Source organism: Lithobates pipiens, unplaced genomic scaffold (genome assembly GCF_037356315.1).
Source record: "Lithobates pipiens isolate NorthernLeopardFrog02 unplaced genomic scaffold, aLitPip1_a1.2 Scaffold_19, whole genome shotgun sequence".
NCBI classification, from domain to species: Eukaryota; Metazoa; Chordata; class Amphibia; order Anura; family Ranidae; genus Lithobates; species Lithobates pipiens.
Window position 1 is genome coordinate 240,435,003 of NW_027507764.1, and position 26,807 is coordinate 240,461,809.

The following is a 26,807-nucleotide window of genomic DNA, read 5'->3' on the forward strand; positions in this document are numbered from 1 at the left end:
AGGAAGCAGTACCTGAAGTTTTAAACAGGGGACGCCTGGTGCTTCTCGTTACCGAAAGTAGAGAGCTCTTCCCTCACAAAATCTTTTGGATATATTTGCCCAAATCATCAAACATTCCCCATGAAAGAAGAAACCTGTCAATAACTTTTACAAGGAAGCTCGGCTGACCAGTTCTTAAGCCACAAAAATCTGCGCATATGTACAGTGAGCCAAATGAGAAACCTGCTGTATTGAATACTTTAAAGGCATCAACAGCAAAACACAGCACTCAAGAAATATCTCTTATTTTCAGCAAGATCATCCTTCTGGTTAGGCCTGTCAGGCCGTCTGACCTGATCCTTTACAGAGGATACCGATTGCTGCAACAGCTGACTGAATAGCTGAACTGGCCAAAGAAAAGGAAGCCTTTAAAAATGACTGCAATTTTTTGTCAACAGGGTCTTTCAAGCCCTGTGCATTATCCACCGGACAAGTTAAGTTCTTGTTTAAGGAGGAGACTGCTGCATCTACGGCTAGCATGCTCCACTTCTTAATGAACCTTTCATCCATCGGATATAAAAGGGAAAACCTCTTAGGAGGAACAAAATCCCTGTCATGATATTCCCAAACAGCATGCACAGCCTGTTCCCACAGTGGGTGTAAGGGGAAAGCCTATGCAGCCTGAAGAGGCCTCAGGGACTCCAAAGAGGATCGGAGGGGGCTCAGTAACCTCTGCAAGAGGTAACTTAAAGGCAGAACGATCCATCTCGGTAAGAGTCTGGATCAAAAGACTCTGTGACTGAGAGGCAGACACCAACTGGATATCTTCTTGTCCAGATTGCACAGAGGCAGACTCATCCGCTAGGCCCTCCACAGAATCCTGAGCTTTTAGCTCTTCCCCATCCTCAACCCATTCCTGCTCCAAACTAGGAGGCTCAGGGGAGGGGGATCTGTCACGCTTCTTGCCACCCTGCGGGATGGAGGCAATCATGCGAGCAATCCTGTGTTCTAACCCGGATAGGGCCAAGAACAGTTCATCCCTATGATAAAGGGTGAAGCAGCAGCATTCACTGTGGGCTCCATACCAGACAGGCGCAGTGGCTCAAATTGCCCGGAAGCCTCTGGTCTTTCAAGGGATACAACACTAGGGATACGACTAGGTTCATCAGGAGCTACTGATGACATAGGTGTGAACTTCCCTGTAGGTTAGTCCCGCTACTCTTTTTGAAGACATTTACAAGCCACAAAAAGGGAGTACCTGGGTATAGCATTAATACACCTCAGAAGGGAGACCCTTTCATATTGCTCACCAAGCCCCTATGCAACAATCCTGCTAAGCACCTTAGCCTGCCAAGCAACACCTGGTGACTCACCTGACCCGTGTAAGGAGAAATGAACCGCTGCAAATGCCTAGTTCAGAGCCTGCTCTGTGTCCCAATGCTGCCTTCTGGAAGCACCACATGCTTGGCATACACAGCTTAAATAAGCTGGCTGTGTGCCAGGACATTCTGCGCATGCGTACGCACGTGTGTGGGCCCTGCAAACGGACGTGGCTGTATTTGCATATGACGCAAATCTCAGTTTGCCCAGATTAGGCTATGGCGCATGCGTGACTCCAAGTGCGCACAATGCCTATGGTGAAGCTGCGAATGCCATGGCCGCCAAACAAACTGCTGAGCACAGCAGCGCTCTTGTGAATGCACGTGCGCTATGGTGAACCAACGCAAAATAGCGCACGACACAAGCAACACAAGCAAAAGAAGGTACACTTTGCAAACACCCACAGCTTGCCCAAAACTCCCCTGTATGGTCACTGCACACAGGTGTCCAGCCTCTAGCTAGTTTGACTGATTGTTACAATCACTGGGACACCCCACAATAAGTAAATAAGTGGGTTTTACTTACCCGCCCAAGCACAGGGCTGCTTAGAAACTAAGAGCCCAATCTTCACCCATTACGGCAGGTTCCTGTCACTTGAGGGCTTTCAAGGACTGGGTACCCTTTTCATGTTTAGGGTCCACTACCTTGGCCCTGTACGGCACCCTGCAGGAATGTCTTAGCACTGTGGTGTCCAGGATTCCACTTCGCAGGGTCCATAGCCAAAAAACTCGCAGGATTTTGTGTCTTCTTTGCAAGGCTTGGGTACCATTTATCTAAGCATATAGAGCCTATGTCAAATGGATCCGATCGGTCAATCCCTTGATTCATTTAAGAACCGTTTGTGGGACTAGAGACCTGGAGCTCAGAGAGCTCAAACAAACGTGCCCATCCACCTTGCAGACACTGGTAAAAAACTGAAGTACTTCCTGTATGGAAGGACTTTGTCTACCAGTGTCCATTCACCTAGAGATTATGTATAACCCAGTAGGTAATGAATATTAGCCTCTGTGCCCCATCATGTATGAAAAAGAAAGACCTTGAGAAAAAAACTGAAAAAAAAAAAAAACACGTCTACTGAAAAGGGTTAGTTTTTCTCTAAGCAGAGAAGCTGTTCATTCTCCTAGGACACAAGCAAAAAAAAACAAAGCATGATGTGAGTGGGAGAAGTTTTCCTGGCAGACTAACCGTTTTTTTGTGTCCGTGACAAAGCTGCTGTAGGCAGCAGCATTAAAAAAAAAAAAAAGCAGCAGCACAAACTAAACTAACACTGAAGCTTTGCGGAGTGGGATAGAGTTATAGGCGTACGCCCAGGGGGTGAGTTCAGCAAAACTTAGCCAGTGTCCAATCACCTGAAGGTGGCAGCCTATAACTCAGGGTCTATGAATATCCAGCACTGGTCCTGTACTGTACTCATCACGCATAGGGCAGCCTATTCACTTGAATGGACTGCCCTATGCATAACAAAACACTCCAAAGAAGCTCTAGAACTCTTTTTTGAGTAGAGCGTGGTGCATTTCTTTACTTCGCTTTTTGGTGCAATTACAGCACGTTTGTCGTGTGAGAAAATACACGGCAAACATGCACCCGATACCCATGCTTGGAGTGACATTAACATTTATGGGCGGCACAGTGGTTAGCACTCTCGCTTAGCAGTAAGAAGGGTCGGTGGTTCGAATCCCAACCACGACACTACCTGTCTGGAGTTTGCATGTTCTCCCTGTGCCTGCGTGGGTTTCCTCCGGGTACTCCGGTTTCCTCCCACACTTCAAAGACATGCAGGTAGGTTAATTGGCTTCTGTCCAAAATTGACCCTAGTATATGAATGGGGACCTTGGATCATGGGCTCCTTGAGGGTAGGGACCGATGTGAGTGTGCAATGCACAAGGTTAGGGACAATCGTAGACACTCACTCAGGTTGAACTGGATGGACTGGTGTCTTTAGTCAACCTTACTATGTAACTTAATGGAAATGCAAGAGCCATGGCATTTACAGCACATTATCAAAATGCGTGGCAAAGTGGGATTTTTTTGTAGAGAAAGGCGCATAAGTTAATGGAGCCTCATTGTTTTTGTGTAAACACACCAATTTCTCTTTAAGGCCAAATTCACACCTAAGATAGTGGGACCGGATGTTTTTTGGCTAGTTTTTCCCACAACAAGCATAGCAGAGCCCATTGATTTCAATGGGCTTCCCTAGATGCAGCAAAGTAGCTCATGGGAGATTTTGACGTGTTGTGGTGTGGACATTTTTTACTGTGTGTTTTGCTGCATTTGACGCTCGTTTTTTTTTCACATGGCACAATGTGTGTTTGCTTTAGTGTTTGGGGTGCCATTAACAATTAATGGCACTGAAAGCAACTAGCTCATTATAGGTGTATAAAGGTGGTCATACACTATACAATCTGATTGTACAAGCTCTGTACAATTTCCTTTAGATTTACCAAAATTATGGAAGAGGACCCACCTATCTATCCATTCACTCTGTATCCAATCAGGCAGGCCCTTGCCCGGCATCAGGGGTGTCCAATCCATGGCCGGTATGTGGCCCGGGCCCATCTGGAGAGACATTAGGGAATGCGTGCAAGGTGTGTTTGCTAATGAAGTCAGCTGGTAAACTGCGTCCTGTGGGTTACTGGCTCTCACATCCCAAATCTACATACTAGGAAGTCATGAAGTTTTCTATGAACACAGCAAGGGCTGTAATGCTTTTGAGGCATAAAGTTTTTATTTGGTACATTAAATAGTAAATTGGTACATAGCGGAACTAGATTTTAGAAAAAAAAAAAAGAAAAAAAAAAGAAATGGTGAACTTAGAATTTAAGGTTAGGAAGAAAGGTACGTTTTGGTGACAAAAAAACAAAAAACAAAAAAAATAAATAAAACAAAAAACAGGAAAGCGCACACCTTGCACAGTTAAAGTGGTTGTAAACCAATTACAACCACTTGAACCTACAGGTAAGGCTAGATTAAGGCTTACGTGTAGGTGCAAGAAATATCGCCTAAACCTAAAAGGTTTAGGAGATATTTGCAGAAATAGCAGCATGCGCTGCAGACATTGGGCCGTTTCTAACGGTGATCATGCCGTCAGTGGCGGCACTAGCGAGCATGCGCGGGAGTGACGTCATCACTGCTCCAGCCAGTCACAGCGCCGGAGCAGCGATACCCGGAAGACACTCCGAATCAACATGTCAGCGATGGAGGAGGTTAACGAGGGTCATTTCAGGGGCTTCGATCTCAGGTAATTCATAATGAGCTAGTATGCTATGCATACTAGCTATGCATACTAGCTCATAATGCCTTTGTCTTGCAGGGTGTTTTATTTTTATTTTTTTTAAGAGGGTTTACTTCCTCTTTAAACCTTTAATGGTCAAAGAATTAAAATGAACAATGGTTGCACTCATAGGTTTCATACAAGAGAGCACCTTCTATGCTGGCAGTAACAGGCTCCTATGTGAAGCTCATCCTAGTGTGGAGCTGTGTTTTATGCCTTCCTCCAGCCTGTCAGTCTACAGTGAGAGATCCAAACTTCATGCTAAGCAACCACTGGACATAACTGGTCATGAAGTGATCAGTTCTCCAACTCCAGCAAGATTGGGCTGCATACAAGGCGCTTTAAGTACCGGAACGACTAGTCCCTCAAACAAGAGATGGTTCAGGGAAGTCTGCAAATTTTTATGATGGGGTAAAGAATTGAACTCTATTTTGCACCCCTTTGAAACCACAGGTTTAATCCAAACGTCTTAGACATGTGTGACCCAGAGAAAAGTATATTGTAAAAGACATTCCACACTCTTAGGAGTGAGGAGGGCTCCACTTCATTGTCAAAAGGGTTTTGGAAAGGAGCAGGACAAGTCCTGTGTCAAAATGAAGAACTTTTTTGCCTGGTCTATGTATATTCCTGTCCATGGTGTCATCTTAAGGAACAGCACAAAACATGAAGTCTGTGAGGTATTAAAACCAAAGATGGGGCTACCTTCCTCCTACTGAACACCGATGGGGCATTTATTACTCCCACTCATAACTGAAGTTTTGGAATTTTTAATTTTTTTATTACCGTTACTGAAACTAGTCTAGAGTGAATTGGCCCTTTGTTTGAAAAGTTTGGGGAAAATTGTTCTAAACCGAGTACAAACATACCCTTCTAGATCAACAGATGCCATAAACATCTTTTTTGGGATGTTTATCATTCATTAGATTGATTATATCCAGATGTGTCCTATAATGAAGTTTATTTAGATAATTGTGTTTCACTGTAAAACAGAAGATGCCACCTGGCTTTTTCATCACAGTTTATTTGAAAATCGTGTAAAGTTCAGGGAACCAGCTAGATCGCAGGATATATATCATTCACTCCTGGCCTGGTTGGGGTTTGTTGGGCTACTTCTTGCTCGGACAATCTCACTCCTCTAGGAACTGAGTAAAGATTGCAACCTCCTGTTGTCCCATACCTTTGTTGGACGCCTGTTAGGATCCCCCTTGTTTACTCTTTTCAACCTTACGGACTGGACGGGGTGCCGGACTCCAAGCTCCTGTTGTGGTTGCCCACGTACCCCATATAGGCATTATCTATTTAGGCGATTGCCCATAGTGGGCACCAGGCCAGTGTTGGGGGGGTTTTCTGTTTTTGAATTCTGTCCCGAACCTGCCCTGTAGCTGTATATAGTGCCGGACCTGCTAGTCCTGGTCTGTTTTGTACTCCAGTGTTTTATTGTTAATACTTTTCTTTTCTCCTTTCATTTTCTTACTTCCCTTTTTGATTTTAGGTCGCTCCTGCTCACTTTCGCCCACACCGGATTCGCTGAGGAGGATAGATGTCTTGCTCTTCCCTGGCTTCTGGTATGGCATCACATAAGGTACTGTTTTATAATGTGAGGTGTCTCTGCTCTCCACACAAACGCAACAAGCAATGGTTAGAATTGAAACATTTAGGGGCCCAGATAGCATTCTTGCAGAAGACATACTTTGGGCATCTTGGGGAGGGACTGTTGCCTACACAGTTCTACAACCAATGGTTCTTTAGTAACTCCTCAGTTACTAAAGCTCACAGTACAGCAATTGCATTACATAAACCATGCCCATTCCAGAGAGCTGCATAGACCCTCAAGGCCGCTATGTCTTTGTGAAAAGGGTCATAGCCGGCAAGAAATGTACCTTGGAGGCCCTCTACGCGCCCAATGCACAACAACTTTCCTTTCTAGATACAGTTTTGGAGAAGTTGGCACACTTCTGTGAGGGCCTCCTGATTCTTGGGGGGGGGGGGGGGGGGAGGATTTCAATGTCAGCCCTGACCCCCATTTAGATACGTTTCATGGCCACCCAGTACATTCTTATGCCTTTCTTAAACATTTCCGAAAAACGTCCTTATATTACATAGTTAGGTTGAAAAAAAGACACAATTCCATCCAGTTAAACCTTAAAAACAATAAAAAATATCGTACAATCCAATATACCCAATGTTATACCCACAGTTGATCCAAAGGAAGGCAAAAAAACAAACAGCAGAGCATGCTTCAATTTGCTACAGCAGGGGGAAAAAAAATCCTTCCTGATCCCCAAGAGGCAATCGGATTTTCCCTGGATCAACTTTACCTATAAACGTTAGTACCCAGTTATATTATGTGCATTAAGGAAAGTATCCAGGCCTTTCTTAAAGCAATCTACTGAGCAGGCCAGAACCACTTCTGGCGGGAGTCTATTCCACATTTTCACAACTCTTACTGTGAAGAAACCTTTCCGTATTTGAAGATGAAATCTCTTTTCCTCTAGGCGTAAAGAGTGCTCCCCGTGTCCTCTGGGTAGACTGTAAAGAGAATAACTCAACACCAATTTCACTATATGGACCCCTTATATATTTGAACATGTTGATCATATCCCGCCTTATTCTCTTCTCAAGAGAGAATAAATTCAGTTCCTCTAATCTTTCCGCATAGCTGAGCTCCTCCATGGCCCTTATCAGTTTGGTTGCCCTTCTCTGCACTTTCTCCAGTTCCCCGATATCCTTATTGAGAACTGGTGCTCAAAACTGAACTGCGTATTCCAGGTGAGGTCTTACTAATGATTTGAACAGGGGCAAAATTATATATCTCTCTCTGGAGTCCATACCTCTCTTAATACAAGAAAGGACTTTGCTCGCTTTGGAAACCGCAGCTTGGCATTGCATGTTATTATTGAGCTTATGATCTAGCAAAACCCCCAGATCCTTCACCTCCGATTCCCCCAGTTGTACTTCCCCTAGCATGTATGATGCATGCATATTCTTAGCCCCCAAGTGCATAACTTTACATTTCTCAACATTAAAGGGGTTATAAAGGTAAATGTTTTTTCACCTTAATGCATTCTATGCATTAAGGTGAAAAAACATCTGACAGTGTTGGCGCCCCCCAGCCCCCCGTTTTACTTACCTCACCCCTCGAATGTCCCGCGCTCGTCCCCAGACGTCCTTTCCACCGTTCAGCCTGGCCGCTGATTGGCTGGAGTGGATGGATGGAAAGCAGTGCAGCCTTTGGCTCGCGCTGCTGTCAATCACATCCACTGACGCGGAGCGCCGGGGGGCGGGGCCGTGTGATACAGCGAGCAGCTATAGCCACCGGCTGTATCACGGGAGCACGCCCGCAGATGCTTCTCACCATGCGAGGGAGCTCGCATGAATGTGAGAAGCATCTGAGGGAGGAAGCAGAGACAGCTGCCGAGGGACCCCAGAAGAGCAGGTTCGGGGCCACTCTGCAAAACGAGCTGCACAATGGAGGTAAGTATAACATGTTTGTTATTTAAAAAAAATAAAAATTTCACTTTACAATCCCTTTAAATCTCATCTGCCACATAGTCGCCCAATTATACAGTGCATTGAGATCGGCTAGTAAATTGGAGACATCCTGCAAGGACGTTATTCCACTGCATAGCTTGGTGTCATCTGCAAAGACAGAAATGTTACTTTTGATCCCAGACCCAATATCATTTATAAATATATTAAAAAGTAAGGGTCCTAGCACTGAACCTTGGGGTACACCACTGATAACCTTAGACCATTCAGAGTAAGAATCATTAACCACTACTCTGAATTCTGTCTTTTAGCCAGTTTTATATCCACTTACAAACTGATATTTCCAGGCCTGTAGACTTTACCTTACACATGAGCCGTGTGTGGGGAACTGTGTTGAACGCTTTTGCAAAATCCAAGTATACCACGTCCACAGCCACCCCTCTTGTCCAAGGTTTAACTTAACTCTTCATAAAAAGAAATCAGGTTTGTTTGACAACTTCTGTCTTTCATGAATCCATGCTGTCTGTTGCTTAAAATGTTTTTTTTTTCCAGCAAGAACTCGTCTATGTGGTCTTTTATTAAACTCTCCAGTATCTTCCCAACTATAGAAGTTAAACTAACAGGTCTGTAGTTACTTGGTAAAAACTGATTCCTTTTTAAATATAGGCACCACGTTCGCCCTGCACCAATCCAGTGGTACTACAGTATTCCCGTCATTAATGAGTCCCTAAAAATTAGATACAATGGCTTTGAAATTACAGAGCTCAATTCTTTTAGGATTTGTGGGTGGGTGCCATCGGGGTCAGGTGCTTTATCCACCTTTATTCTGTCCAAATATTTCTGGACCATATCACTTTTGAGCCATTGTGGATCATTCGGGGCTGTGTCAATACCACCCCCATTATGGACATGAGCTCCCCATGCTCTTTTGTATACACAGAGCTAAACAAAGTATTTAATAAATAAGCCTTTTCTTTGTCCCCAGTCACCCACTCTAGATTCTTTTGTAAAGGACCTACATGCTCAGACCTGACCTTTTTACTATTAATATGTTTGAAGACTTTTTTGGGGTTTGTCCTACTATCTTTTGCAATCTGTCGCTCGTTTTGAATCCTTGATTTCCTTTTTACATATGCTGTTAAATTCTTTGTAACATTTAAATGACACCAGTATTCCTTATTTTTTTATATTTTAAAAGCTCTTCTCTTATGGTTTATAACTTTTTTGGCCGTGAGCCACAATCGACACCTGAAGAGCGTTACACGCTCCAGACAGGGACTAAATCTACTACTACAGGGTGCATGATGGTTATACCCGCACAGACCTTTTGTGTGTGAATCATGACACCCTGGAGTTTTTGCAGTCGGCTGAGATAGGGAGCATCACCATCTCTGACCACACACCTATCCTAGCTAAGATACAAATTCCTGACAGGTTCCCTATGGAGTGGTCTTGGAGACTGAATGAGAACTTGCTAGATGATGCCGTGGTGGTATCCAAGGTGTCTGATGCTATCTCACACTATTTTTCAGTGTGTCCAATGAATTAATCAGAGGGAGTAGTATGGAAGGGCCATAAAAGCGGTGCTTAGGGGTGAGCTGATTTTGTTGCGATCTAAACTCAAAAAATAAAAAGGCAGATTGACTTTCAGAGAGTACTGACCGCCTTAAAACAGGCAGAACTCAAGCATAAACACCAAGGGGAGGCTGAAGCTCTTTGTCTGACCTAAGGGAGCTGTTTATGCCTCACGCATTTAAGATCATAAGATCATCGTGCCCATAGGCAACTACGCTATCTGTCTCACAAATACTATGAGTATGGCAACAAGTGTGGCAAAATACTTGCCAGGGCACTTCGGAAGAGACGAGTGGCCACCCACATGCATATACACAAATCCCCTGGTGGTAAGGCGACCCTACATTGCTCTGGGATTGTTTCATTATTTTAGGACTATTACAGTGGGTACGGAAAGGATTCAGACCCCCTTAAATTTTTCACTCTGTTATATTGCAGCCATTTGCTAAAATCATTTAAGTTCATTTTTTCCTCATTAATGTACACACAGCACCCCATATTGACAGAAAAACACAGAATTGTTGACATTGTTGCCGATTTATTAAAAAAGAAAAATTTAAATATCACATGGTTCTAAGTATTCAGACCCTTTGCTCAGTATTTAGTAGAAGCACCCTTTTGATCTAATACAGCCATGAGTCTTTTTGGGAAAGATGCAACAAGTTTTTCACACCTGGATTTGGGGATCCTCTGCCATTCCTCCTTGCAGATCCTCTCCAGTCCTGTCAGGTTGGATGGTAAACGTTGGCGGAGAGCCATTTTTAGGTCTCGCCAGAGATGCTCAATTGGGTTTAAGTCAGGGCTCTGGCTGGGCCATTCAAGAACAGTCACAGAGTTGTTGTGAAGCCGCCACTTCATTATTTTAGCTGTGTGCTTAGGGTCATTGTCTTTTTGGAAGGTAAACCTTCGGCCCAGTCTGCGGTCGTGAGCACTCTGGAGAAGGTTTTCATCCAGAATATCCCTGTACTTGGCTGCATTCATATTTTCCTCGATTGCAACCAGTCGTCCTGTACCTGCAGCTGAAAAACACCTCCACAGCATGATGCTGCCACCACCATGCTTCACTGTTGGGGCTGTATTGGACAAGTGATGAGCAGTGCCTGGTTTTCTCCACACATACTGCTTAGAATTAAGGTAAAAAAGTTCTATCTTGGTCTCATTGGACCAGAGAATCTTATTTCTCGCCAGCTTGGAGTCCTTCAGGTGTTTTTTTTTTTTAGCAAACTCCATGAGGGCTTTCATGTGTCTTGCACTGAGGAGAGGCTTCCGTCGGGCCACTCTGCCATAAAGCCCCGACTGGTGGAGGGCTGCAGTGATGGTTGACTTTCTACAACTTTCTCCCATCTCCCAACTGCATCTCTGGAGCTCAGCCACAGAGATGTTTGGGTTGTTCTTTACCTCTCTCACCAAGGCTCTTCTCCCCCGATAGCTCAGTTTGGCCAGACGGCCAGCTCTAGGAAGGGTGCTGGTTGTCCCAAACGTCTTCCATTTAAGGATTATGGAGTCCACTGTTCTCTTAGGAAACTTAAGTGCAGCAGATATTTTTTGTAACCTTGGCCAGATCTGTGCCTTGCAACAATTCTGTCTCTGAGCTCTTCAGGCACTTCCTTTGACCTCAAGATTCTCATTTGCTCTGACATGCACTGTGAGGTGTAAGGTCTTATATAGGCAGGTGTGTGGCTTTCCTAATCAAGTCGAATCAGTATAATCAAACACAGCTGGACTCAAATGAAGGTGTAGAACCATCTCAAGGATGATCAGAAGAAATGGACCGCACCTGAGTTAAATATGAGTGTCACAGCAAAGGGTCTGAATACTTATATTAATTATACTAATAGGACCATGTGATATTTCAGTTTTTCTTTTTTAACCACTTGCCTACTGGGCACTTAAACACCCCTCCTGCCCAGACCAATTTTCAGCTTTTGGTGCTCTCAGACTTTGAATGACAATTACTCATAGTCATGCAACACTGTACCCAAATGAAATTTTTGTCCTTTTTTTCCCCACAAATAGAGCTTTATTTTGGTTGTATTTGATCACCTCTGCGTTTTTCTATTTTTTTGCGCTATAAATGAAAAGACCGGAAATTTTGAAAAAAAAAAACGCATTTTTCTTTGTTTCTGTGATAAAATTTTTCTAATTATTAATTTTTCTTCATAAATTTTGGCCACAATTTATACTGCTACATATCTTTGGTAAAAATAACCCAAATGAGTGGATATTATTTGGTCTTTGTGAAAGTTAGAGAGTCCACAAGCTGTGGTGCGAATAGCACAAAATTGATCACATCTGATGTACTGGTGGTCTATCTCATTTCTTGTGACCCGAACAAGCCAGGAAAGTAAAAATACCCCCAAAATGACCCCTTTTTTGAAAGTAGACATTCCAAGGTATTTAGTAAGAGGCATCGTGAGCTTTTTGATGTTGTAATTTTTTCCCACAATTCTTTGCAAAATGAAGATTTCTTATTTTATTAAAATTTTTTCCACAAAATTGTCATTGTAATAGGTTATTTCTCTCACGTGGCATGTGTATATCACAGATGACGCCCCAAAATAAATTCTGCTACTCCTTCTGAGTATTACGATACCACATGTGTGGGACTTTTCCACGGCCTGACCAAATAGAGAGGCCCAACATGCAGGGAGCACCGTCACGTGTTCTAGGAGCATAAATTACACATCTAACTTGTTGACTACCTATTACACTTTTGAAGGCCCTGGAGCACCAGGACAATGACACGTGACACCGATGTGGCACTGATGACAGATGGCACTGATACGTGGCACTGATACATGGCACTGATGACAGATGCCACTAATACGTGGCACTGATGACACGTGACACTGACAGATGGCACTAATATGTGGCACTGATGACAGATGGCACTAATATGTGGCACTGATGACACGTGACACTGATGTGGCACTGATGACAGATGGCACTATGTGGCACTGATGACAGATGGCACTATGTGGCACTGATGACAGATGGCACTATGTGGCACTGATGACAGATGGCACTATGTGGCACTGATGACAGATGGCACTATGTGGCACTGATGACAGATGGCACTATGTGGCACTGATGACAGATGGCACTATGTGGCACTGATGACAGATGGCACTATGTGGCACTGATGACAAATGGCACTTATACGTGGCACTGGGTACAGGTGGCACCGATGACAGGTGGCACTGATGACAGGTGGCAGTGGGGGCAGATGACAGTGGGGGCAGTGGGGACAGGTGGCAGTGGGGGCAGTGGGGACAGGTGGCAGTGGGGACAGGTGGGCACTTTATTTTCCTTTTTTTTCTTTTTACACTAACCGCTGTGAGATCTCACAGCGGTTCATCTCTCCCTCCTCACACGCTGTCTGTGTGAGGAGGGAGAACGGCGATGAGAGATTATCTCATATGTTTACATATGAGATCATCTCTCGTTGGGCATGCCGATCGCGCTGTAAACAGCCGCTGTGATTGGCCGTTTACAGCGATCTGTGACTGGCTGTCCGGGGGACACGGCCAGCACAGAACTTCCCCGATGCGCGCCCGCGGCGGCGTGCAGAGGGGAAGTAAACAGGGGGATGTCCAGGGACGGCCTCCCGGCAGTTAGCATCCGGTCTGTAGCCGTCTTTCGGCTATAGGGCAGGCGTGAAGTGGTTAATAAATCTTCAAAAATTTCAACAATTTTGTATTTTTCTGTCAATATGGAATGCTGTGTGTACATTAATGAGAAAAAAAAAATGAACTTAAATGATTTTAGCAAATGGCTGCAATATCACAAAGGGTGAAAATTTAAGGGGGTCTGAATACTTTCTGTCCCCACTGTATATGGAATTATATCATTTAGATAAGAATGTCCCCTTGGCAGAAAAAATGTATAAGTTGTGCGCCATCTGTGAATACCTCGCGTCGGCGGGTCTCCCTTCTCTGAACTCGGAACAATCAAATCTTGAATCTACAATTTCCACTCAGGAAATTTCTGCAAAAGTAAAATGTTTGCCCAATGGGAAAAGCCCTGGTCTGGAATGATATACCAAAGCTTACTACGCCAAATTTCTCCCTCTACTGCTAAATCACGGTGCTTCCAAAAGAAGGAAAAGATCCTGCCCTCCCCCAAAGTTATCATCCGATATCGCTTCTCAATGTAGATATAAAAATGTTTGCAAAAAGTTTGGCAAACCGTTTAAAAAAACCTTTTATAGTCTATTATACATTCTGATCAGACGGGCGTTGTAGAAGGTCGGGAAGCTAGAGATAACTTCATCTGGTACCAGCAGCCCTGTCCTGTATTTACCCCTCCGTCACTGACCAGCGCAGTCGGGGATGCGGGTCAGAGAGGCACCCTCCTTCACCTTTGGTGGGAGTGTCAGGCGATTTGTTCATTCTGGTTCGACATTCAAACTCACGTAAAAGATGCTCTCGTGGTCAACATCCCGCTTTCTCCAGCTCACTTTTCCTGCACGTGCCTACCCTCCCCCTGAGCCACTACAAGAAGAGTGCGCTACCGTACCTCCTTAATGCAGCTAAAAGACTTACACCCCTCTACTAGAAATGTCCTCAGGTGCCCACTATAGCTGAGTGGCTCAAGAAAGTGGATGAAATTAATGTACACTGCTGATCCGGACCCAGTGCCATGCAGCCTGGAGGTTGCATTGTTGGAGCTGGCAGAACCCTCCCTGAGAGTACCACCTACTAACTGTGATGCTAATGCCTGAACCCAATCTTTACAGTCCTTCCTGCTGCTCTGATTGTTTGTTTTGCTTTTACTATATATTTTTTTGCTTTTTCCTTTATTCCTTTTTTATTTTTATGCTATATGACAATGATGGCGAACCTTGGCACTCCAGATGTTTTGGAACTATATTTCCCGTGATGCTCATGCACTCTGCAGTGTAGTTGAGCATCATGGGAAATGTAGTTCCAAAACATCTGGGGTGCCAAGGTTAGCCGTCACTGCTATATTAGGTGTTTTTATTTAAGTTCCTGTTCTTGTAATATATGGTATAATGCACTAGGTAAAGTACTTATAATCCTATTGCATTAGCAGGGCTCCTGCCCTTGGTGGTCCAGGATGGGCATGGGCGAATGTACTCCTAGATGGAGGTTAGATGGAGGCCTCGTTGTCCCCCTCCTCCATGGGTGGAGCCGGTGGGGTCCTCTGTGCCCCAGAATTTCTGGAGTTGATCTCTAGCATGGATCTCACATATTCCCCAGGGTCACCTAGGGGATATCCCCCTAGGAATGTTGCTTCATGTGTCCCCCCTTCCCAAATTTCCTTCCCCATCCCCCTTTGTATCTTATGTTTTTGTAGTCAGACATGCCGAATCATTTCTCTGCTTCCTTATATGCAAACCCTCATCAGTGAGGCATTGTTTGATATGTCGTATTCTATGTCAAAAATAAAGATTATATATATAAAAAAAAAAAAAACACACACCCCTCATTGGTTCCATTAGGCACTTTCTTAGCAAGGATTTCATTCACTTTATCAAATGTTCTCCCGTATATAAGCTTTATCCAGCTACTGGTTAACAGGCACTTTCCTCATGGTCGGTCTTTAACCACTTCAGCCCCGGACCATTTTGCTGGCCAATGACCAGACCACTTTTTGCGATTCGGCACTCCGTCGTTTTAACTGACAATTGCGCGGTCATGCGACGTGGCTCCCAAACAAAATTGATGTCCTTTTTTTCCCACAAATAGAGCTTTCTTTTGGTGGTATTTGATCACCCTTTTTATTTTTTGCGCTATAAACAAAAATAGAGCGACAATTTTGAAAAAAAAAAAAAAAAAGCATTATTTTTTTACTTTTTGTTATAATAAATATCCCCCAAAAATATATATAAAAAACTAAAATTTCCCCCTCAGTTTAGGCCGATATGTATTCTTCTACATATTTTTGGTAAAAAAAAAAAAAAAAATTGCAATAAGCGATTGATTGTGCAAAAGTTATAGCGTTTACAAAATAGGGGATAGTTTTATGACATTTTTATTAATTTTTTTTTTTTACTAGTAATGGCGGATTTTTATTGTGACTGCGACATTATGGCGGACTCATCGGCCATTTTTGACACATTTTTGGGACCATTGTCATTTATACAGCAATTACTGCTATACAAATGCAGTGATTCCTGTGTAAATGACACTGGCAGTGAAGGGGTTAACCAGTGGGTGGCAGTGCAGGGGTTAAGTGTTCCTAGGGGTGTGTTACTAACTGTGGGGGGCTGGGCTTTCTTTTAGCGAACATTGATCTCTGCTCCAATCCCATGGAGCAGAGATCAGCGTCACTTGTTGCTAGGCAGAACGGGGAGATGCGGTTTACAGCGGCATCTCCCAGTTCAGCCGCCCCGTGAGACGATCACGGGTATGCCTGCGGCGATAGAGTCCGCAGGACCCGCGACTGGACTCACAGGGGTCCCGACCGGCACGCGAGCGCTCCGCCGGTGGCGCGCTCGCGATGGCAGGGCGACATTTAAAATTGGACGTACCCGTACGCCAATATGCCTGCCCGTGCCATTCTGCCGACGTACATCATGCTCTTCTTACCATGTTTATGAAAGCTGTAGCACTTGCCACCATCCCAGCCCATTCAGATGAGAAATTACTGTTAACTTATTTGCCATATAATCTCTAGGGATTTGGCTGCAACACAATGGGGTTGATTTACTAAAACTAGAGAGTGCAAATCTCGTGCACTTCTGCATAGAAACCAGTTTCCATTTTTTTTTGTCAAAGCTTAATTTAACAAGCTGAAGTTAGAAGCTCATTGGCTACCATGCACAGTGGCACCAGATTTTGCACTGTCCAGTTTTAGTAATGTTTTCTGTGACCTAGTCAAATGCTATTAACCCAATAGTCACAGTGATTGCAACTACTTCATAGTCCCAGTAGTTGCAGTGATTGCCACAAACAGCCTCTAAGGTTATGCAACAAACTCCATACTTTATGTCATCACACTTTTATGAATTTAGTGAAAGAGTTTGCACTTTTGGAGAAAGGTCCTAAAATGTTAAATTATATTTTGTTAACATTATATTGTCTTTTCACAACTTTAACTGCTTGCTGACCACCGGCTGACAAATGACGGCCAGGCAGCGCAGCTCTTGTGGCGGGAGGCCGTCATATGACATCCTCCCATTTAAACAGGGAATGCGCGCGATCGTGCGTGCAAATCCCTGTTCCTTTGGTGGCGGTGTGTCACGGAGACACCGATCGCCACCGAGGGGGGGGGTGAACAGCCATTGGGTATGGCTGTTTACAACGTGATCGGCCGTGATGAAGTCACGATCACAGATGGTTACACCCCCACTGTACACAGCACGATCGCAAGCGCGCTGCGCGTCGGCGTGTTCCCGGGAACACTGCTCGTCACCGACGCTGGTAAAGAGCCATTGACTGGATGTTTACCCACGTGATCGGCTGTGATCGTTTCACAGCCGATCACTAAATGTAAACAAAACGCGGTAACGAGATGTTACCAGGAGGAGACTGCAGTAACATCTCGTTACCGCTTACATTGTACACACCAATCACACTGATTACCCCCCCACCCCCAATACCTGTCCCTCACAGTGCATCAGAGTACCTGTCACAGCCCATCAGAGTACCCGAGTACCCGTCACAGCCCATCAGAGTACCGAGCACTTGTCACAGGCCATCCGAGTACCTGTCCCAGGCCATCCGAGTAACCGAGTACCTGTCCCAGTCCATCCGAGTCCCCGAGTACCTGCCCCGGTCCATCCGAGTCCCCGAGTACCTGCCCCAGTCCATCCGAGTCCCCGAGTACCTGCCCCAGTCCATCCGAGTCCCCGAGTACCTGCCCCAGTCCATCCGAGTCCCCGAGTACCTGCCCCAGTCCATCCGAGTCCCTGCCCCAGTCCATCCGAGTCCCTGCCCCAGTCCATCCGAGTCCCCGAGTACCTGTCACAGTTCATCTGAGTACCCGTCAGTCCATCTGAGTAAATGTCACAATCCATATGAGTACTCGAGTACCTGTCACAGTCCATATGAGTACCCGAATACCAGTCACCAGGCCATCGGAGAACCTGTCACCAGGCATCAGAGTACCCGAGTACCTGTCACCAGGCAATCAGAGTACTTGAGTACCTATTTGCAGCCCATGTCTCATAGAATATACTGTGGGGTGCTTGCTTTCCAAAATGGGTTAATTTTGTGGGTAATTCCACTGTCCTGGTGCTCCTGGACCTTCAAAAGTGTGATTGATAGGAATGAAATGAGATGTGTCATTTATGCTCCTAGAACGCCTGAAGGTACTTCAATGTTCGGCCTCTCTATGTGACCAGGTTGTGTAAAAGTCCTACATATGTGGTATCACCATACTCGGGAGGAGTAGCAGAATGTGTTTGGGGTGTAATTTTTGCTATATACATGCTATGCGTTAGAAATATCTTATAAATTGACAACTTTGTGTAAAAAGAAATGCGTTTTCATTTTTTTCCACATTTTCCAAAAACTTCTGGAAAAAAATGAACCGTCCAAAAGACTCATTATGCCTCTCAGATTATACGTTGGGGTGTTTGCTTTCCAAAATGGGGTAATTTTGTGGGAAATTCCATTGTCCTGATACTCCAGGGCCTTCAAAGTGTAATAGGTGGTTGTGAAATGAGATGTGTCATTTTTGCTCATAGAACGCCTGAAGCTGCTACTTCAATGTTGGTGCTCTGTATGTGGCAATGCTGCGTAAAAGTCTCACATGTGGTATCGCCATACTCGGGAAGAGTAGCAGAGTGTATTTTGGGGTGTAATTTGTTGTATGCATATGCTGTGTGTGAGAAATAACCTGATATAACAATTTTGTAAAAAAAATAAATGAAGAAAAAATATCTTCATTTTGCAAAGAATTGTGGGAAAAAATGGCAACTTAAAAAAACTCACCATGCTACTTACTTAATACATTGGAATGTCTACTTTCTAAAAAGGGGTCATTTGGGGGATATTTGTACTTTCCTGACTTGTTAGGCTCGGTTCACACAGGGGCGACTTGTCCAGGCGACTTCGCCGCCTGACAAGTCGCGCCCCTTTCTTTACTACGGAACCGTTCTAATAGGAGCGACTCAAGTCGCTCCGACTTAGAAAAAAGGTTCCTGTACTACTTTTGCGGCGACTTCGGGCGACTTGCATTGACTTCTATACAGAAGTCGTTTTGCAAGTCGCCGCTGAGGTCGCGGTGCTGCAAGTCGTGCCGCCTACTGTGTGAACCGAGCCTTAGTGTCTCAAGAAATGAGATACACCTGATGTACTGAAGGCCTGATCAGATGTGATTTTCAGTGATTGGCACCTTAGTTTGTAGACTGTATAACTTTCACAAAGACCAAATACACACTAATTTGGGTTATTTTTCTACCAAAGATATGTAGCAGTATACATTTTGGCCAAAATTTATGAAGAAAAATTACTAATTAGCGAAATTTTATGACAGAAACAAAGAAAAAGGCATTTTTTTCACGAAATGTAAGTTTTTATTTATTTATAGCACAAAAAATAAAAAACCCACTAGTGATTAAATAGCACCAAAAGAAAGCTCTATTTGTGTGGAAAAAAAGGAAGCAAGTTTCATATGGGTACAGTGCTGCATGACTGAGTAATTGTCATTCAAACTGTGAGAGCGCTGAAAGCTGAAAATTGGTCTGGTCAGGAAGGGGGTGTAAGTCCATTGTATTGAGGTGGTTAAAGTCCAGATCCAGATGAAACCGTTTTACTTAACCACTTAAGCCCCGGACCAATTTGCAGCCAAAGGACCTGGCCCGTTTGCGATTCGGCACTCCATCGCTTTAACTGGCAACTGTGCAGTAGTGCGACGTGGCTCCCAAACAAAATTAGCGTCCTTTTTTTCCCACAAATAGAGCTTTCTTTTGGTGGTATTTGATCACCTCGGCGGTTTATATTTTTTGCGCTATAGACAAAAATAGAGCGACAATTTTGAAAAAATGCAATATTGTTTACTTTTTGCTATAATAAATATCCCCAAAAAATATATAAAAAACATTTTTTTCCCTCAGTTTAGGCCGATACGTATTCTACATATTTTTGGTAAAAAAAAAAAAAATGTCAATTAGCAATTATTGATTGGTTTGCACAAAAGTTATAGCGTTTAAAAATAGGGAATAGTTTTATAGCATTTTTATCATTTTTTTCTTACTAGTAATGGCGGTGATCAGCGATTTTTATTGTGACTGCTACATTATGGCGGACACATCGGACATTTTTGGGACCATTGTCATTTATACAGCAATTAGTGCTATTTAAATGCACTGATTCCAGTGTAAATGACACTGGCAGTGAAGGAGTTAACCACTAGGGGGCAAGGAGGGGTTGTGTGTGACGCGTGTTTTTTTTTTTACTGTTGGGGCATGGCTTGGCATGTGATGTCACTCATCATCTTTACCTATAACAGGGAACAGACAATCGGTGACAGCCACACTAGGAAGCACGAGGAGAGGTTTGGTTACACAGACCTCTCCTCCTTCAGCTCTGTAACCCGATCGCGGGACACCAGCGGTGATCGGTTCCGCGGATCCCGCGGTCACAGAGCTCAGGACCAGGTTGTGAGCGCGCCACGCGACCCATGGCTGGGCACTTAAAGAGCCACGTACAGGTACGCGATTGTGCTCAGCCGTGCCACTCTGCCGACGTAAATGTGCAGGAGGCGGTCCTTAAGCGGTTAAAGAGGAGGTCCACCTAAAAAAAAAGATTAAAAGCCAGCAGCTACAAATACTGCAGCTGCTGACTTTTAATAAATGGACACTTTAATTTAAAGAGAGGGAGAGGGCTCATAATCTCTATTAGGTTCTATGGAACAGGACCCTTCAGTTTAATATCGGAGAGGGCAATATCTGGGTAAACATCCTGTGTGAATTTCTCCTGGATGTCACAACCGCTATCTCTGGATTCCTCCTTTTTACACTTGGCAGAGGACTTTCATGGGACTTTTTTATTTTATACACTGCCACACTGGTGTTTATAATTAAATTATGGAAGTGATTTACCATGTTATATACAGTATGTTACTTTGTAATATTGAATTTCACATGCACTAGTTATAGTGCTGCACTTTATTTGAGTTACGCCATTAAGTTTTGTCTATGTTCCTGCTGATATTTTCCTTTGCTTTTTATTCTGTCTGATGTCTTTTAGCTCAACAAGTAGTATGGAGAAATCTCGCCTATGAGGAAAGATTTACTAAAACTGGAGAGTGCAAAATCTGGTTAAGCACTGCATAGAAAGTAGGGATGCACTGAAATTTCGGCCGCCGAAACATATCGGCCGAAAGTGCCCTTTTCGCCAATTTGCCGAAAGGAGAAAACAGCTGATAATGGAGCCGAAAATGGGGTGGGGGTGGAGCACCGCCCCCGCCCCTGGTGCCGCCCATCATGGGGGGTGTATAATGCAGGAGAGCCGCCTCTGCCGCCTGGTTGAATAGAGTGCCGGGCACATCACAGCTTTAAGTTTAAATAGCTGTGTGTTCCCCGACACGCGCCGTCAGATACAGCCCCTCCCCCTTGTCCGGGGAACTTTGATAGACAGATCACCCGTCCAATCTGTCCATCAAAGTGCCTGGACAAGGGGGACAGGCTGTATGTGACGGCGCGTGACGGGGAACACACAGCTATTGAAATTAAAGCTGTGATGAACCACCCACAACCCAGCATGACAGGAAGTGGAGGAAACTGCCAGAGCCTACAATAGAGTAAGGAATACTCCTTCTTCCTCTATTCCCTAGCATTAACAAGCATTTAACCCTTACAGTGCAGGGTCTTAATTTTTCATCCTATAGTTGGGTTTTAATGTACACAAAAATATGCAGAAATTAAACTGCTGTTACCTTTTCTCATCAAAACCCACAAGGTCACTTACCATGATGTCACCCTTGATAAGTTGAGCTGGTTCAATGGCTATATAAATCCTGTTCTGTGCCTCAGGAGTAATATTGCTAAAGAGAAATAAAAACAATCAATTCATACCATTTCTAAAAATCTAAACACATATAAAATTGGGATAACTATTAATATAATTAGAAACACTTATAATGAATAAACAAATAAATAAATAATTTGTCATATAATGTTAAGCAATTTGACATTCATGTGCAATAAAAAAAATCTTTATTTTTACTTTGTGTTTGAGCCTGCCTCATCTAAAGTGCCATACTCTTATTATTTTTTGAAGGATGAACTATAACAGCCTATTCTGGCAGAAATACTGCGCACAGTGCATATGTGCACAACGTCGGTCAACACATTTAGACCCCTTCCACACTGGAGGCGTTTTTCAGGTGCTTTAGCGATAAAAATAGCCTCAACTGCACCCCAGTGTGAAAGGCAGAGTGCTTTCACACTGGGGCGCTGCGCTGGCATGACATCAAAAAAAGTTCTGCTAGCAACTTCTTTGAGACGCTTTAGGAGCAGTGTATACACCACTCCTCAAGTGGCCCTGCCCATTGAAATCAATGGGAAGCGGCGCCTCAGTAGCAGCACTTTTAACCATTTATTTGGCCTCTAGTGGGGGCTAAAAGCTCCCCACTAGCACCTGAAAAGCTTTGCAAAAACAACGGTAAAACGTTGCTAAAACTAGAGGCGATTTAATGCTGACTGGCAGTTCAATTTGGGTGACTGCACGGGGGGGAGGGGGGGTGTGGCTGCTGCATCAAGGCCTCCAAAAGATCTAGGAGAGGACAACTGCAGTGGAGAGTAGAGTCAGCGATATTGAAGAAAAGCTGCCACCCATGGCTAGGGAGGCCGGGCAGCTCACCAGAATTTTTTATACCAAAAGCTGTAACCCCGAGCCAGACTTGGGACCGCATCGCTGGATCCAAGAGGACGCTTACTCACCTTCTCCCTCGGATCCAGTGATCCCCCGCTGTACGAGCGAGCCGTGTCTCGCTCGATCTATCACGGAGCCGAGCTCCATTCCCTGCGAGCGTTGCGACGCACGGGGACGGAGATCGGCGCCAAATTCAAAAAGTGAAACACTCACTATACATACAGTATAATTTAATCTTACAGATTACATTGCTGTGTGTAATTATTTCACATCCCCTTTGTCCCTAGTGGTCTGCCCAGTGTCCTGCATGCAGTTTTAAATAATAAAAACTGTTCTGTCTGCCTGGAAACTGGAGATTGTCCATAGCAACCAAAACTGTCCCTTTACATCAAAAATGGTTTTAGAGCAGCTAGAAAACAGCGATAATAAATTGTAATCACTCGCAGAATTGAGCGATAGCGATTTGTGGGGAGATCCGCCATTAAATATTGAAAAGTAATGACAGTGACAATTCTGCAACTGAGCAAATTTCAGTGTTTTTGATTTGATTACATTATTGAATAATTTTTATTATTGTTATATTATTATTTGGTACAATTATTTATAATTATTTATTATATTATAATGATTTCATTTTTCAAACTTTTTCATACCCGGGATGTCTGCTAGACTCTGGTTTGGACAGATTTAAGTGAGTTATTCCTAAGAATTACAGGACTACAATATAACGCCAAATTTTCATGCAAAATAATTGTACCGCTTTTAGCACCTAAAATCCGAAATAATCGTACCGCCAGGGAGGTTAAAGATCTGGTGGACGGGGGGCGTGACCGGATGTGATCGCGGCAGCAAGCTTTTCTACACAGCTCCGCTCATCCTGCTACTATCCGTGATTTTGGAGCGCAGCCGGCCGGGAATACAAGGCACCATAGTCCGGGGGAAAGTGTACTGGCTCCGGAGATGCGTTCATCGGCATCTAAACAGCAGCGCAGGGCCCAGAAAGAGCAACGCCGCACTCGCTCCTCACAGGACACGGCCGGAAGTCCCGCCCCCGCCATCTTGTCTTCACAGAGGGAAGAGCAGTGTGTAGCGCGGCCGTGGGACGGGATGGAGCATTCTGCTCTTGCAGCGGAATTGGGAGCAGAAGGTGAGGGGCTTGAGGACCATCCTGTAGCGGTGGATGCTGAGGCGATCACGAGACCTATACTGGAAGCCATTAATGTCAGTAAGTCTGAGCTGATGGGGCGAATTGATCATTTGTCCTCTGAATGCACACTGATACGCCATTACCTAGACAAGATCCGGGGCAGACTTACTACAGTGGAGGACAGGGTGTCTGGAGTTGAAGATGCCACACATTCCCAGGCAGCCCAGGTAGCTGAACTCCGTGACATGGTGCGGAACCTCCAACGCAGAGCGGATGACGCCGAAGACCGTCAAAGGCGCAACAATGTAAGGGTGGTGGGCCTGGCGGAGGGATCAGAAGGGGACAAGCCGGTGGAGTTTGCTGAGGCTTTGTTCAAAAAATTATTTTCCCTGGAAGATTTACCCCCCACTTATGTGGTCGAACGGGCGCACAGGGTCCCGATGGGCAGGCGGCCCCCAGGGGCGTTCCCACGACCTTTTCTTGTCAGATTCCTGAACTACAGGGATAGAGACATGATCCTGGCCAAGTCTAGAAGAACACAAGAACTGTTGTATGAGAATTCCAAGTTAATGCTATTCCCTGACTTCTCTGCCGCCACACAACAACAACGCCGATCCTTTACAGATGTCCGCAAGAGGCTACGCGCGAAGGAGATACCATACAGTATGCTATACCCGAGCAGGCTTCGAATCCAACACAAAGGCAGTGTGACATTTTGTTGACAACCCTGCGGAGGCCTGTGACTGGATGGACAAGGAACTGGCTTAAAGGCATGGGACGTTGGGCGCGGAGTTATTAATCAGCCACGGCTGTGGCGGAATATTGTGCCTGTTGCACACTTCTGTGAAAAGTTGTCCGACACGAGGACTGGCCCACTGATGCCTAGAGAGTTATTCAGCATCCTGTTGGTGGAGACGGAGCCATGAGTCGGGGGTCCTCCGGCAGAGCACCCCCGCCGGCAGACAGTGGAATGGAACGCGACCCTCCCATTGCTCCGGAACATTTTTAGACGTACCTGCAACAAGGGTGGAGGAGGCTCGTGCTGCATCATACGGTACTCTGGGGTTGCTTGAAGGGGGGGTGGGTTTTTCCCCGGAGGGGTCGGGGAGCCCATGGTCCCTTTACTCTTCACGTTTTTTCCTATTTTTCCATCAGAGTTTCCACTTATGTTTACCCGTGGCTACTCATCCAATCATCCTTATGTTTTTGTCCCTTTGCCTTTGATTTTTTTTTCTCTTTTATTTTTTATTTTTATTTTTCTTTTTTCCCTGATCTCAACCACTTGTATGGGACTATGTTGGCACGTATCTGTGCCCTGGTGCGTGCTGTGCTCCAATAGTATGCTCACTTCCTGGAGCTTAGGACCAAGGAAGACACGACGGAGGAGATGTTGCCAGACTTTCAATTGCAGCGGTTGGACCTCACCGCAAGTTTTTGCTGGTTTCGTTATGGGAGGAAGCTTCATATCAGGACACTTTGGTTTGATTTTAAAACGGGTACTGGTATAAGAGCAGGGGTGGGAATTCGGTTTGTCACGACTCAGAGTCTCGGGAAGGAGGTATGGTTCCTTACGTTAAGGTTTTATGACGTGGTACCGGTGGTCCGGCATGTGGGAGTTTGGTCTGACCTGCACTGTACGAGTGTTATTCTGTTGTGGGATAATGGTGGATAGGTTGGATATTGTCTCTTGGAACGTCCGAGGCCTCAATCACAAATTTAAGAGGGCCTCGGTTTTCCAATATTTGAAACAATACAAACCCCATATAATACTTTTCCAAGAAACACATCTAGATGGAGCCAAAGTATTGACTATGCGGAAGCCGTGGATTCAGAAAGCTTTGCATTCCACATATTCCACTTACGCAAGGGGAGTGTCCATGCTTATTAGCAAGGCTATTGCCTGCACGGTACATCAAGTTATTACTGACTGGGGGGGACGATATGTGGCGGTGGTGCTGGAAGTGTACTACCAGAAGATATTGTTGGTCAATGTGTATATACCCCCCCCCCCATTCCAGGTTCAATTATTATACGATATGTTTGCCAGCTTGGCTGAATTTTTACATCTACCCATGGTGGTATTGGGGGATTTCAATGCTACACTGGATGCGGTATTGGATTCCTCCAACCCAAGTAGGGGAGGTTCAACCGAACTAAACAATTGGGCCATGGGGGTGGGACTGACGGAACTGTGGAGGTGGAAGTGTCCGGTGGCCAGATGCTATTCTCACGTGTCCTCAGCCCATGGGTCAGCGGCGAGAATTGATCTGGCCTTTGGTAACGACAGGTTGCTGCACAGTGTGGAAAGGGTGGAATATTTGCCGGGGGGCATATCGGATCATAATCCTCTCTCCCTCACCCTGTCGTTTCCAACTATGTTGTAGATGGCTGTCGGTACACCGGCTCATAAGTAATAGTTTTTGATGAACTGCAGGAACCTGGATCCGAGGTACTAGTCCGAGTATTTTTGGGGGGCTGAGTCGTGACAAACAGGGGGAGGGGGTTTGGGGGGGGGGGTTGTTAGTAGTTAGTCAAATTGTTTATATGTTAGGCCCTGCGAGGCCAACGGTTGGGATACTGCTATGTTGGCAGGACTCAACCTGTGTTGTAAATGTTCTTATAAATTGAAAACTCAATAAACAGAAGTTTAAAAAAAAAAAAAAAGATCTGGTGGACCCGGGTTTGTACAGGCCCATATTACTGTTACAGATTGACATTAAGGTATTAGTTAAGGTACAGGCCCTTAGGATGAACAGGGTTATTAAGTTCATCGTAAACTGTGACCATGCTAGGTTTATGCCTAATAAATCCGAGGAGGCTTTTTCTCAATATGCAATCATTGGCTGACAATGTTAGTCACAGGGCATTGCTTTCTCTGGACGCCAGGAAAGCTTTTGATGGCACTGAATTGAAATACCTTTGGGAGGTCCTTTGGCTTTTGAGAGATATATTTCATATGTATGCTTACTGTATTGTTACTCTCAGGCTGCTGTTCGGGAGGCGGGTAGATTGTCTGACACTTACTTTGGGGAGGGGCACTCAGCAGGGGTGCCCTTTGTCGCCCTGCAGTTTGCCCTGGCCATAGAACCATTGGCTATTCAAATCAGGGATAATCCTGTTATTACTGGTTTCTGCTATGGAGATAGGCAGGAAAAAGTAATGCTATACATGGATGACA

General features: G+C 44.8%; 1 protein-coding gene across 3 annotated transcripts in view; it reads right to left on the reverse strand.

Moving 5' to 3' along the window:
• TNS3 (tensin 3) overlaps positions 1 to 26,807 on the reverse strand; it is a 457,447-nt gene that overhangs the window by 237,088 nt on the left and 193,552 nt on the right. For all 3 annotated transcript variants that reach the window (XM_077491841.1, XM_077491842.1, XM_077491843.1), the window contains one exon: positions 21,577 to 21,652. In XM_077491841.1, the coding sequence (XP_077347967.1) occupies positions 21,577 to 21,652 (76 nt within the window). The remainder of the gene's footprint in view (positions 1 to 21,576; positions 21,653 to 26,807) is intronic.